Here is a 12,242-nt window from a genome sequence, read left to right as displayed (position 1 = left end):
CTATGTGATGTCCTTCTGCACCCTTCACCCCCACACAAAAAGGAGCTTTTCTACGGAGTCTAAGCAAGGCTAGAGGAAGTCAAAGAGAGGCTTTGATGAATTTCATTAATACAATGAAGTCAATTGTTGATTTAAGTTTCCACTACTCTAGAGGGAAAAAAGGTAAGACACTTAATGTATACCTAGCCTTTTTTGGGTAGCTCCCCAAAAAGAGACCAACTGAGAACTCTTACAACACAGGTGTTGGGGCCACAGTAACCTTAGTGTTTCTAGACACCGGAGAAAGTACCTCAATGCTCAATTGGAAAATCTGTCAAAATTCAGAAACTTAAAATACTGACCAACTGAAGTTTTTTTGTTTTTTTTAAAGCCATCTGTGTGTACAGTAAACAGAACTAGGACAAATACATAGGCTCACAAAGCCTAGTAGGATCTCTTTTCACATAGTGCTCATACTTTAATACCTAGATGTTATGGGAAGATTGAGAAGTAGAGAATTATCTCATTTTCTCAATTAACAGGCCCAGTCCATTTAGATTCCTGTAACTACCTAAGAAGGGCAGGCAGACCCTAAGTATTCTATGTTAAATCTCTAGCCAGAACCAAGATCTAGACAAAATGAGTTTTCTAAGTGCAGGGACTGCATCTAATAGTATTGAGCAGTATAACCTTGCCAATATCTACATGAATACACAGTAAATAGGTGCTGAATAAGATAACTATATAAATATGTATACATATATTGGATTTAACATATACTTTTAACATATTTAATATGTATTGGACTACCTACCATCTAGGGAAGGGGGTGAACAGAAGGAGGGGAAAAGTTAGAACAGAAGGTTTTGCAAAGGTCAATGTTGAAAAATTACCCATGCATATGTTTTGTAAATAAACTATAATAATAAAATAAAAAATAAACAAAAAAAATAGGTGCTAAATAAAGTAAGCTTATCAAAGATATTAAGCGTGAAAACTGGATTAAAAGTCAGGCAATCTCTTTACCTTAGAGAAGTAAAGAGGCCTTAATTTTCACCCACAAAATGAAAGAATTAAAACTAATCTTTCAAGTCCTTACATCTCTATATTGTATGGATGACTCCTCAAGAGGAAAGACTATCAAGTATGCCCCTACTCACCAGATACGTGTTAAATCAAGCAAATATTCTACTTTCCTGCAAAATGACTATATTACTGTTTCATTATGGGAAGGAAGAGAAAGAGAGGTAAGAGAGAGCAGAGGAGAAAATGAGAGTAACTATGGACTACAACAAAAACAATGCAAGGTCAGTATACCATAAAAAGTGACTTTCACTTCCTGAGAAAAGTATGGCAAAATTTCTCCAGTTAGTAAAATTTTTCTTAAGTAACTGAGGATGGGATCCTATAAAGAATTAGATTTCCTTATTTGTGGTAAAAACAAACTAATTTTCAACCTTTGTCTGCTATGAATAAATCAAAAGGGCTAGTCAATTTGAACTGTGCTTATTGATATCTCTAAAAAAAAGAGACTATACTTAACTTTTATCTTCTAGTTGTCACAATATTGTGTACAACTAGAAATATGCATTAACTACTAAGTGCACAGGAGTACTGTAAAAAACACTACATGGAAATTGTCAAAGCAGAATACTTTCACTGGGTCTTCCTCTATTTCTGACAATGATTTAATAGAACCAAATGTGATTAAATAGGATGCGTTGTGCCAGATCCCAGTTTGAAGTCTTAATTTTTATGTGAATTTTACTGAATAAATTTTATATTAATTTTACATGAAATCATGTGGACATATGCATTTGGAAAGTAGACCAAGGAGACAGAAAGAGAGTAAGCTAATAATTCTTCAGGAATTGTAAAGGAACCTTTTTCCTTGGAGAAAAACAGTGATCAGATGATTTCCACCCTCAAATAGCAGAATGATGGCTTTGCATCTACCTAATTTTGCACTTTTTAAAAAAATTAATCTGCCAACAATTCTTGGTTCAACTCCATGGTTCAATATCTTGAACAGCGTGGAGGAGGATTCTAGATGACTAAAGCATTCCAGATTAATACCAGGAAAAGTCTCAAAGATGCAAAAATCTATCCTAACCATTCTAAAAAGCTTATGAAAGTTTGTAATAAATCTAACAATTCAATTCTTAATTCCATAGATAAGGTGAGGTCTATGGCCAACAATGACTAAATGTAAAGGATTGAGCATACACAAATGCCCAACCTTGCAATGACCAGGATCTCACCATTTCAGGTGTGCTAGACTATCTTTTAGTAGAAAGGTATGCAAAGCTATGACTCTAGAGAAATTTTGCTTCCACTCCTCTCTCCCAGTCTACCTTTCACATGCTGCCAACCTCATTTTTCTTATGCATATTTGTTCCATGTTGTTCCTCTGCTCAAAATCTTTAAATGGCTCTCTACTGCCTAGATAGTAAAAATTTAAGTCTCAGGTTGGCATTTAAGGCCCCCTTCATTATATGGTAATTTTTTTTCTAGCCTCTCTACTACTGTACTCTGTTGCAAAGGGGGTCCCTATGTATTTTCGATACTTTTTTCCCTACAAACCTTTGCTCACACTGTTCCTATACAACTGGAATTTAATTGGATTTTATAATTATATCTATTATGTATCATATACAAAATGGCAAATTCCAAGAGGATCAGTAACCAAGTTTAACCTGGTTTTTGTTATCTACTTCAGCATCCAGCACTATCTTTGTATAAGGTAGGGCCTTAATAAGTGTTTGTTGAATCAGTTTTGCTGCTCCCAACAGTAGCTAGGAGGTACAGTGGACAGAGCTCCACATCTGGAATCATTAAGACTAAAAAGATACTTACTCGCTATGTAACATTATACAAGGCACCTAACCTGTTTCCCTCAGTTTTCCAATTTGTAAAATGAAGACAGATGATGCCACTTATTTCACAGGATTATTGTGATGAAAATGTGTGAAGTGCTCTACAAATTTTAAAGCATTATACTTATTACCATATTGGCTATTATTATATGCTAGCTACAATTATTATTTTCCTCAATGGAGGAAAGTGGTAAGGGGAGATGGATAGCAATAGGGTTGCAAAAAAGACAACAGAAAAGAGATCACTGAAGCACTTTTTAAGAATGCAGAGGATAAAAAAGAAAAGCCAAAGCAAACACAAATAGGACAGTTTTGAAAGCTCCATTTTGAATTTATTACATGATCAAAAAGTAAATTTTATACAATATTCACTGCAATATGAACAATTCTTTTCTCTACTTTATATATGGAAATGCTCATTTTATTAGGTGTTCAGTTTAAATTTTTTTTTCAACTGCCTGTTGAACTGAGATCACAGAAAGACACATACAAAAGCCTCCCAACTTGGATAAATCAGCCTCTTTCAGGTCTAATGAATTAATTTTATTAGGCATTATGCACTTCTCTCTTCTGTAAAATAAGGATGATGCCACCTGCCACAAACCACTTTTACAGATCATTTGTGAAAAGGAAATAAGGCGTAGGTCAGCCCTTTGAAGAGTTAAAATACAAACAAAAGTAATTATTTAAAATGTGTAGGTGTCTCCTAACAAAGAAAGATAGTAGCTGTTCTAGTGTAGGGATATAAGTCCCCCTACCATCCAGTTGCTACCAGGTTGGGCCTTGTCCTTCCTGAAAATTGCAGCATCTGACTACATAAGGTGATTATCTTCCTGGACAAATATTTAGCACAATCTGTTCATTTTTCAGTTGTGTCCAACTCAATATAACCCAATTTGGGATTTTCTAGGCAAAGATACTGGAGTTTGCCATTTTCTTCTCCAACTCATTTTACAGATGAGGAAACTGAGGGAAACAGGGTTAAGAGAACTGCCCAGGGACATTGATGCATTGTTGGTGGAGTTGTGAACGAATCCAACCATTCTGGAAAGTAGTTTGGAACTATGCTCAAAAAGTTATCAAACTGTGCATACCCTTTGATCCAGCAGTGTTACTATTGGGCTTATATCCCAAAGAGATCATAAAGAAGGGAAAGGGACCTGTATGTGCACGAATATTTGTGGCAGCCCTCTTTGTAGTGGCTAGAAACTGGAAACTGAATGGATGCCCATCAGTTGGAGAATGGCTGAATAAATTGTGGTATATGAATATTATGGAATATTATTGTTCTGTAAGAAATGACCAACAGGATGATTTCAGAAAGGCCTGGAGAGACTTACACGAACTGATGCTGAGTGAAATGAGCAGGACCAGGAGATCATTATATACTTCAACAACAATACTATATGATGACCAGTTCTGATGGACCAGGCCATCCTCAGCAACGAGATCAACCAAATCATTTCTAATGGAGCAGTAATGAACTGAACTAGCTATGCCCAGAAAAAGAACTCTGGGAGATGACTAAAAAATTACATTGAACTCCCAATCCCTATATTTATGTCCACCTGCATTTTTGATTTCCTTCACAAGCTAATTGTACAATATTTCAGAGTCTGATTCTTTTTGTACAGCAAAATAACGGTTTGGTCATGTATACTTATTGTGTATCTAATTTATATTTTAATATATTTCATCTACTGGTCATCCTGCCATCTGGGGGAGGGGGTGGGAGGTAAGAGGTGAAAAATTGGAACAAGAGGTTTGACAATTGTTAATGCTGTAAAGTTACCCATGCATATAACCTGTAAATAAAAGGCTATTAAATAAAAAAAAAAAAAAAAGAAAAAAAAATTACATTGAACTCCCAATCCCTATATTTATGTCCACCTGCATTTTTGATTTCCTTCACAAGCTAATTGTACAATATTTCAGAGTCTGATTCTTTTTGTACAGCAAAATAACGGTTTGGTCATGTATACTTATTGTGTATCTAATTTATATTTTAATATATTTAACATCTACTGGTCATCCTGCCATCTGGGGGAGGGGGTGGGAGGTAAGAGGTGAAAAATTGGAACAAGAGGTTTGACAATTGTTAATGCTGTAAAGTTACCCATGCATATAACCTGTAAATAAAAGACTATTAAATAAAAAAAAAAAAAAAAAAAAGAGAGAGAACTGCCCAGGGTCATCCAATGAGTTAGTGTCTGAGGCCAGATTTGAACTCAGAGGCGTTCCAGCACACTATCTACTGAGCCATATAGCTGCCCTTGATTTATACAAAGTGGGATCTTAAAAAGTATTTGTTAGATTAGAGGTCACATTCTTACCACCTGGATTGACTATTTGAAAATTTGAAATTTAAGATTTCGAAAAGAGCTGAGAACTGAAGAAAGAAAATTTTATCATAAGACTTAGAGACAGAAGGGTCCTTGGAAGTCATTTAGTACAATTTTCTCATTTTAAACGTGAGGAAATTGTGTATTTAGAAAAATTATATTAATTGACCCAGGTCAAAGAGAAGGGCAGGAACCTAGGTTCTCTACTCCAAATCCACTATTTTTACCACTCTCTCACTATTTACTTGGGGATAGCAGTGTTACTGAGAACAAAGCACACATGAACCTTAGAAAATGTTTCATTTAGCCTGCCATTCTAGGTAAAGTCCCAGAGCCCCAATCAATCTATCAAGAGACTCATTAAATGGTTTCTAAAAACTGGTATCTCAGTGTCCAAAATACATGCCAACAGCAATAGTCAATCTTGTTGATCTCTGCCTCTAACTCTAACCAAGCCACTATATGCCCCTAAATTAATATCTACTTTCCTCCACTCCTAACAACCCATCTGAGTTTGCTAAATATACTAGCCTCTTTCATTCACTCAATAAGCATTTGATACTTGAGGTAAACCTGAATCAGACTGCTCACCTCAGATAACAAGCAAACTTAAGTCATGTCAATTTAGTTTGGTATGTCTAATATCCCAAATCACTGGCTCGCGTGTCAGCTGAAAATGTGGATCTAGTAACCCCCTGAAAAAAATCCTCCACTAGCTACCCAGAGGACACTAACGCTAACTCAGTGCCATCATTCACCAGTTTACAACTCATGCTTCTCACTATCCTGAGCTTTGGCAGGATTTGTCACCTTCCAAAGGAGGCCCAATTCATGAGGCCTTACTTTTCACAAGCCTGCCTTATCACCTGATTTTGGGATTATATAACATGTCTGTGTACAAATAGAACATATGCAGACTAAGGTGCAGCACAATACAATCCCTTAAAATTAATCAGAAGTCTCATTTCTTGCTCATTCCCAAATCTTCTTCAGTTACCCCTGAAGGGCAGCCTTTGCTGTGAGTAAATGAGACTTCCAAAATTTAGCACTATCAATAAAAGGCTGGCTTCCAGTGATCCCAAACTTCTAAGCGGTACAAATACAGAAAGGATAGTTTTGAAGTTCTTTTAAGATCTTGAAATAGTCAGCTTCCTATATTTCATGCTGTTGAAGTGATTCTAACAACTAAGAATCAGAGGAGATGTGCAAAATCATACTCATATATCAGTTTTAAGATAAAGAACTGCAGAAATTTACATGGCAGGGAACCACCATATATCATGGATAAAATGACATGTTTATGGAGGCACCAAAAAAAGACAAGCTACAGTGCCTCAACTCTGCCTCTACAGAAAAACCTTATTGGCATTTAGGATGGTATAATCTGCACTTTATAATTTTCCTAACTAGGCTCACCAGTTAAGTATTTATTAATAAGTAGGAATACCACAACTACAGAAAACAAGCCAGACTGGTTTTAACTCTGACCAAGAGGGCCCAGCCACCTGCTCAAACTGCCTATTTGTCAAGGACCCAGTCTGAAATTTATAAGGAGACATCATTGTTCAGGAGCCCCAAGGCTGCCCACCTTTGCCTCAAAAGCAATCATGGGGCACATGATAGCTACAGGACTCTTTTTCTCATTTTACTTAAGGCCAATGCTATCAAGTCTAAACTGGAGAACTCTTAGTCTAGAAACTTCGGAGAATTGGTCAGGGTACAGGCTTATAGCTTGGAGAGTTGACAATCCATGTTTAGCTCTTGTACAAATTTGACGGTCTCCCTGGAAATTCTACATAGTATCTTTTGCAGAAGAGCATAGGGGTTGAGAATAGGTTTCACAAAAGATAATGATGAATGTTGGAGGGGATGTGGGAAAACTGGGACACTGTTGGTGGAATTGTGAACAGATCCAGCCATTCTGGAAAGCAATTTGGAACTATGCTCAAAAAGTTATCAAACTCTGCATAATCTTTGATCCAGCAGTGTTACTATTGGGCTTATACCCCAAAGAGATCTTAAAGAAGGGAAAGGGATCCACATGTGCAAAAATGTTAGTGGCAGCCCTTTCTGTAGTGGCAAGAAACTGGAACCTGAGTGGATGTCCATCAGTTGGGGAATGGCTGAATAAGTTACAGTATATGAATGCTATGGAATATTATTGTTCTATAAGAAATGATCAGGATAATGATTTTAGAGAGGCCTAGAGAGTTACATGAACTGATGCTAAATGAAATGAGCACAACCAGGAGATCATTGTACACAGCAAAAACAATATGATATGATGGATCAATTCTGATGGACATGGCTTTTTCCAACAATGAGATGACTGATACCAGTTCAATGATCTTATGATGAAGAGAGTCATCTACACCCAGAGAGAGATTGTAGGAACTGAATGTGGATCACAACGTAACATTCTCACTTTTTTTGTTGTTCACGTGCATTTTGTTTTTTCACTCATTTACTTCTTTTTTTGATCTGATTTTTCTGTGCAGCAAGAGAATTATAAAGATATGTCTATACATATTGGACTTAACATATATTTTAACATGTTTACATATATTGGATTACTTGCCATCTAGGGAAGGGGATGGAGACAAGCAGAATAAAATCTGAAACACAAGGCTATGCAAGCGTCAGTGTTGTCAAATTATCCATACATATGTTTTGAAAATAAAAAGCTTTAAAAAATAAAAAAAAAAAGAGAATAGGCTTCACAAAGAAGGAAGTATCAATAAGACAAAGCTGGGAAGACCTTATTTTCAGAAATAGTAGCCACTTTAAAAGCAGTCACAACATGCCTATGTCTGGACAACTTGTCAACACAAATTATGCTTTTCCCCTGAAAGCTGTTGTGAAAAGCTAGCATGGCCTTCCCTCCTGGGGAGAGAAGAAGCTGCCCAGACTTGCTTTCAACCCAAACAGGACAATTACAGAAGGATCCTCTTAAAACACCAGGTGGATATTTTTAGGGCCAGCTCAGAAAAGTGTAACGTCACTGCAGCAATGACCTTTGCATTTTGATGGTTGGTTCTGCCCTACAGAGGCGATCCCCAAAGCATTTCTCTGGAATGCTCTCTATTTCTGTCCTACCATATCAAAATAATGCTCCCAAATCACCTACACAACTTGCATGACTATATATATATTTTTAAAACTAGGCTCTGCTTCAAATTCTAAGGGCAACCTCTGAGGTTGGAGGGAAACACTACTGGCACAGTGAAGGCATATAACATTCAGGAAGAATCACACACAGGTTTATTTATATCAAAATCTGGATGGGAGAGGTAATATGTTAATAATCTCAGAAAGGCTCAAAGACTATCTCAGACTCCATAAATTCAGCATGATCCTAGCATTAAGGCTAGAGAAATGCTTGCTTTAACCTCCTGTTTCTAATGAGATGAAGCCTCAATCTCTCAAAAAATAGGCTCCCCACCCCACTGTCAGTGTGAAAAAAAAAAAAAAAAACAAGACTTGACTAGGTATGTGGTGACTTTGACCAAGCCCACACACTATTTACAGTATCAGCCCGCACCAAATTCTGGAGACCTGCCAAGACATCCCCACCTGTCTCAGTCTCTTGCCAGGTAGAAGAGCAAAGGGAAAAAAGGGAGAAGAGAAAAGGAGTATCTCCCTCTCTTCCTTCAACTGCCAACCTCACTTCTACCAGGTACAAACCAAGACTTCAAAAGAAGCCTAAAACTCCAAAGCCAAAACACTGTTCACTGTTCCCAGATTATATTGATTCCTATAGATCTTCTCAGAGCTTATATATGGAGGTTGGGAGTAAGGTGGAAATTAGAAAAGGGGATGGAGTGAAGACTGTATATCCTAAATAAGATCTCAGGAGAGCCAAATCAGCAGTCTATTTCATAAGAAGCTAGAGTACTCAGAAACACATAGGTATCTCTCCATCCAGAAAAGATGTATTAAATTCCACTACTTCCAAAAGTCATTTTATCTATATGAGGCCTAACGCTTTATAGCACTATCTCCACAAAATGGGGATGGGTAAATTGACCCTAAGGCTGGTGAGAGGGCACTGAGCTTGGTCTATGAGAAGCAAAAAAAGTAGGTAGAGGAAGATGTATTTATCAGATCCATACTTAAATCTGGCTGATTTTGTTTTATTCGAGGAAGATAATGAAACCAATTAGAAGAATGAACAGGGAGAAAGGAGAGAAGAAAAGTCTTCATTCCTCATTCCAGAGTAAAGGAAGTAGAAATCTAGAAACATAGTTGGGATTTGAAGAGAAGAGGGGAAAAAAAGGAATTAAGGTACATATTTGGGGAAAGGATAACCTTGGGTAGGATACCCTGGGTTTGGTTAGAAGAGAAAAGGGACTTATAAGTTCAAGAAGCAATCAGGTGTTGGACTTTGACTTTGTCATTTGGGCTAACAAGTCTGGAAGGTAAAATGGGGTCAAAAGAATGTCTAAGAAATTTTGGATGAAAGGATTCTGCAGCCACATTGGGGAAAGAGAGAAGAATCAGGCAGGAAAAAACATATCCCCAATGGTGGAGGTCAGGATGAATGAGCTACATTATTTCTCCCTGAAGGGTCACACAAGAGATGTTTGGCACAATAAGAGGGAGATCAAGAAGAGTAATCCTACAGAAGACATTGGAGGAGAAGTATAAGGCGCCCCTAAGGGAAGGAGGGACCCTTAGTAGATGCATTTCTGCCCCACTCTCTCCAGTAAATAATGCAACATTCATAGAGCTCCCTCCTCCCAAAAAATAGAGGGAGGGAAAGAGGGGGAGACAGAGAAAGAGAGAGAGAGACAGAAAGAGAGAGAGAAGAAGCATTTTCTCCATCTAAAAAGAAATTGAGGGATAGTAATATTAGAGAGCAAATTGGGAGAATAAGGAAAAGAGAGCTGGATTACATAGTACAGGGATAAGGAAAGAGAGTCAAGTGGGAGAGTTAGGAAAAAGAGCCTTAAAATGATTAGGAATCAGCAAGATTTGGAGGAGGCAGGGATGCTACTATACTGAGGAAGCAGCTACAAAGAAAGAGTAGGAAATGGAGTAGAGAGGAGGTGTTTAAAATCAGGGAGATTGGAGTAGGAATTGGATTATGAGGCTAGGCTCTGGGAATACTGATACTGAGGTGGCTTAATGTGACAAAAGTTGATAAAGGGAACATAGCTGAAATTATTTTATATTTACTAATCTTTATTTATATTCTCCCCTTATCCAGTTTTCTTTTATATCACCAAGATCTTATAGTAGGTGCTTTAATGAATGCTTGTTGAGGTGAATGAATGGCATAATATTGACGATAGATGAGGTAGTAGTGAAAGATCAGGGAAGGAAGGGATAGATTGAGAGACTGCAGGAAATCAGATCATTGAACAGAAGGGAATCAGATCCAAAACGGTGGAGGATAGGGCAGGATATGGAAAAAATAAGGATATTTTAAGACTCCTAAAGATGATGAGAAGAGCAGATAAGGTTGTCAAAAATGGTAGGAAAACAGATGATAGAAGCATGTAAGGGGGCAACAAAAGAAAAACCAGACTGCTAAGAGAAGGGGAGGATGAAAAAGGGAAGAGGCAGAATAGAGGAAAGAATTCAAAATAAAAAAATAGAGAAAAAAAGGAAAAAATCTTGAGAGATCTAGGGCTGAGGGAGCTCCCTTCAGGGAGAAAGGGAGGAGAGAAAGAGTGTAGTGCAATGGAAGGGAAAAAAGATGAAGTTGCCTAAGGTGAAATGGGGAGGGGGGGGCAGCTAGGGAAAAGAATATGGGGAGGATGGCGTAGTCAGAGATGATGGGGAAGGCGGGGCCCAACCTGGGGAGACTAAGTAAAGAGATAAAGAAAAGCCAGATTGGGGAGAAATGGAGGTGAAAAGGGCCAGGGGTTCCTGAAGAATGCCTGAAGGTGCCGATAGCAAATAGAGGGGTGGTATTAGTATTTCCAGGAAGCAAGAAGGATGTGGGAATCCCCCAAAGTAGTGGGGGATGGAAGACCCATTAGGAGACTGGCGAGTTAACAATAAAGGGGCGAAGAAGACGGTGTCAGGGTTCTGGGGTGTGCTTGTGCCCGGATTCCAAAGGAAAGCAGGAGGGGCAGCTGGGAGGAGGGGGCTGAGGTCCTTGCCAGGGACCCCGGCCGTACCTGGTAGACTGAGGCCTTGGGCAGGTCCAGGCAGACGGTACAGCAGAGCACAGAGTAGAGGCGCTCTTCTAGCTTCCCGCTCCCCGCGGCCGCCGAAGCCGAAGCCGTCGCTGCTGAGGCCGCTGCTGCCGCCGCCGCCTCCGCCTCGGCCGCCCGCAGCCGCTTCTTGGGCGGCGCATCTGGGTCGCCGCCGGCCTCGGGTAGGGGCAGCGGGCGGCCCGCGGGCAGGCCCGCCTCGTCTGGGAGCCCGGGCCCGGCCGCCTCCCCCAGCACGGACACTGACACGGCCATGGCGGAAGCGCCCGGGGGCCCGGCCCCGGAACCCGCGGGTCCTCCCGCCGCCGCCGCCGGGCCCCCGGCCTCCTCAGCCCCGGACATCCCGCCGCGGCTGCCGGGCAGAGCCGGGCGCGCTCCCGCCGCTGCCGCCGCCGCCGCCCGAGGGGGAGGGGGTTAGGGGCACCGCGCGCTCCTGCCGCTGCTACCGCCGCTGCGCCGCCGCTCCCGCCGCCGCCGCTGCCGCCGCCTCACAGGGCTCGGTCGCCCGCGCGTCTCCTCGAAACTACAGCCGCTGTCACCGCCGCCTCTGTCGCTGCCTTAGACTCAGATGCAGACACCAAACCCGGCGGCGCCGCCATCTTTGTTTTCACTGCTCGCTCCCTCTCCCGCCCCCCCACCCCCCGCGGAGGCGGTGGTGGCGACGCCCATCACGTGACCCATAACCTCGACCAATCAGCATTCCGCTTGGGAGGGGGAGGGGAAAGAGTGGAGGGAGGTTGAGGTGGGGGCGGAAATCGAGGTCTAGAGTTGGAGCTCCAGTAATGGGCCAATCGGGGGCGAGGAGGAGGGAGCCTCACAGACTCCGCCCCCTCCTCCCCCCGACTTTTTCCCGGGCCCCTGCCCCACCCTACCTCTGAGGA

General features: G+C 40.7%; 1 protein-coding gene across 1 annotated transcript in view; it reads right to left on the bottom strand.

Annotated features, from left to right (window-relative positions):
• The window catches only part of LOC100925930 (cysteine and histidine-rich protein 1), a 50,981-nt gene extending 38,993 nt beyond the window's left edge, over positions 1-11,988 (bottom strand). The window contains exon 1 of the mRNA XM_023496662.2: positions 11,326-11,988. Within this exon, the coding sequence (XP_023352430.2) occupies positions 11,326-11,703 (378 nt within the window). The 5' untranslated portion in view covers positions 11,704-11,988. The remainder of the gene's footprint in view (positions 1-11,325) is intronic.
• Positions 11,989-12,242: the final 254 nt, after the last annotated feature.

Source organism: Sarcophilus harrisii, chromosome 1 (genome assembly GCF_902635505.1).
Source record: "Sarcophilus harrisii chromosome 1, mSarHar1.11, whole genome shotgun sequence".
In the NCBI taxonomy this organism is placed as follows: Eukaryota; Metazoa; Chordata; class Mammalia; order Dasyuromorphia; family Dasyuridae; genus Sarcophilus; species Sarcophilus harrisii.
This window is presented reverse-complemented; position numbering and strand designations above follow the sequence as displayed.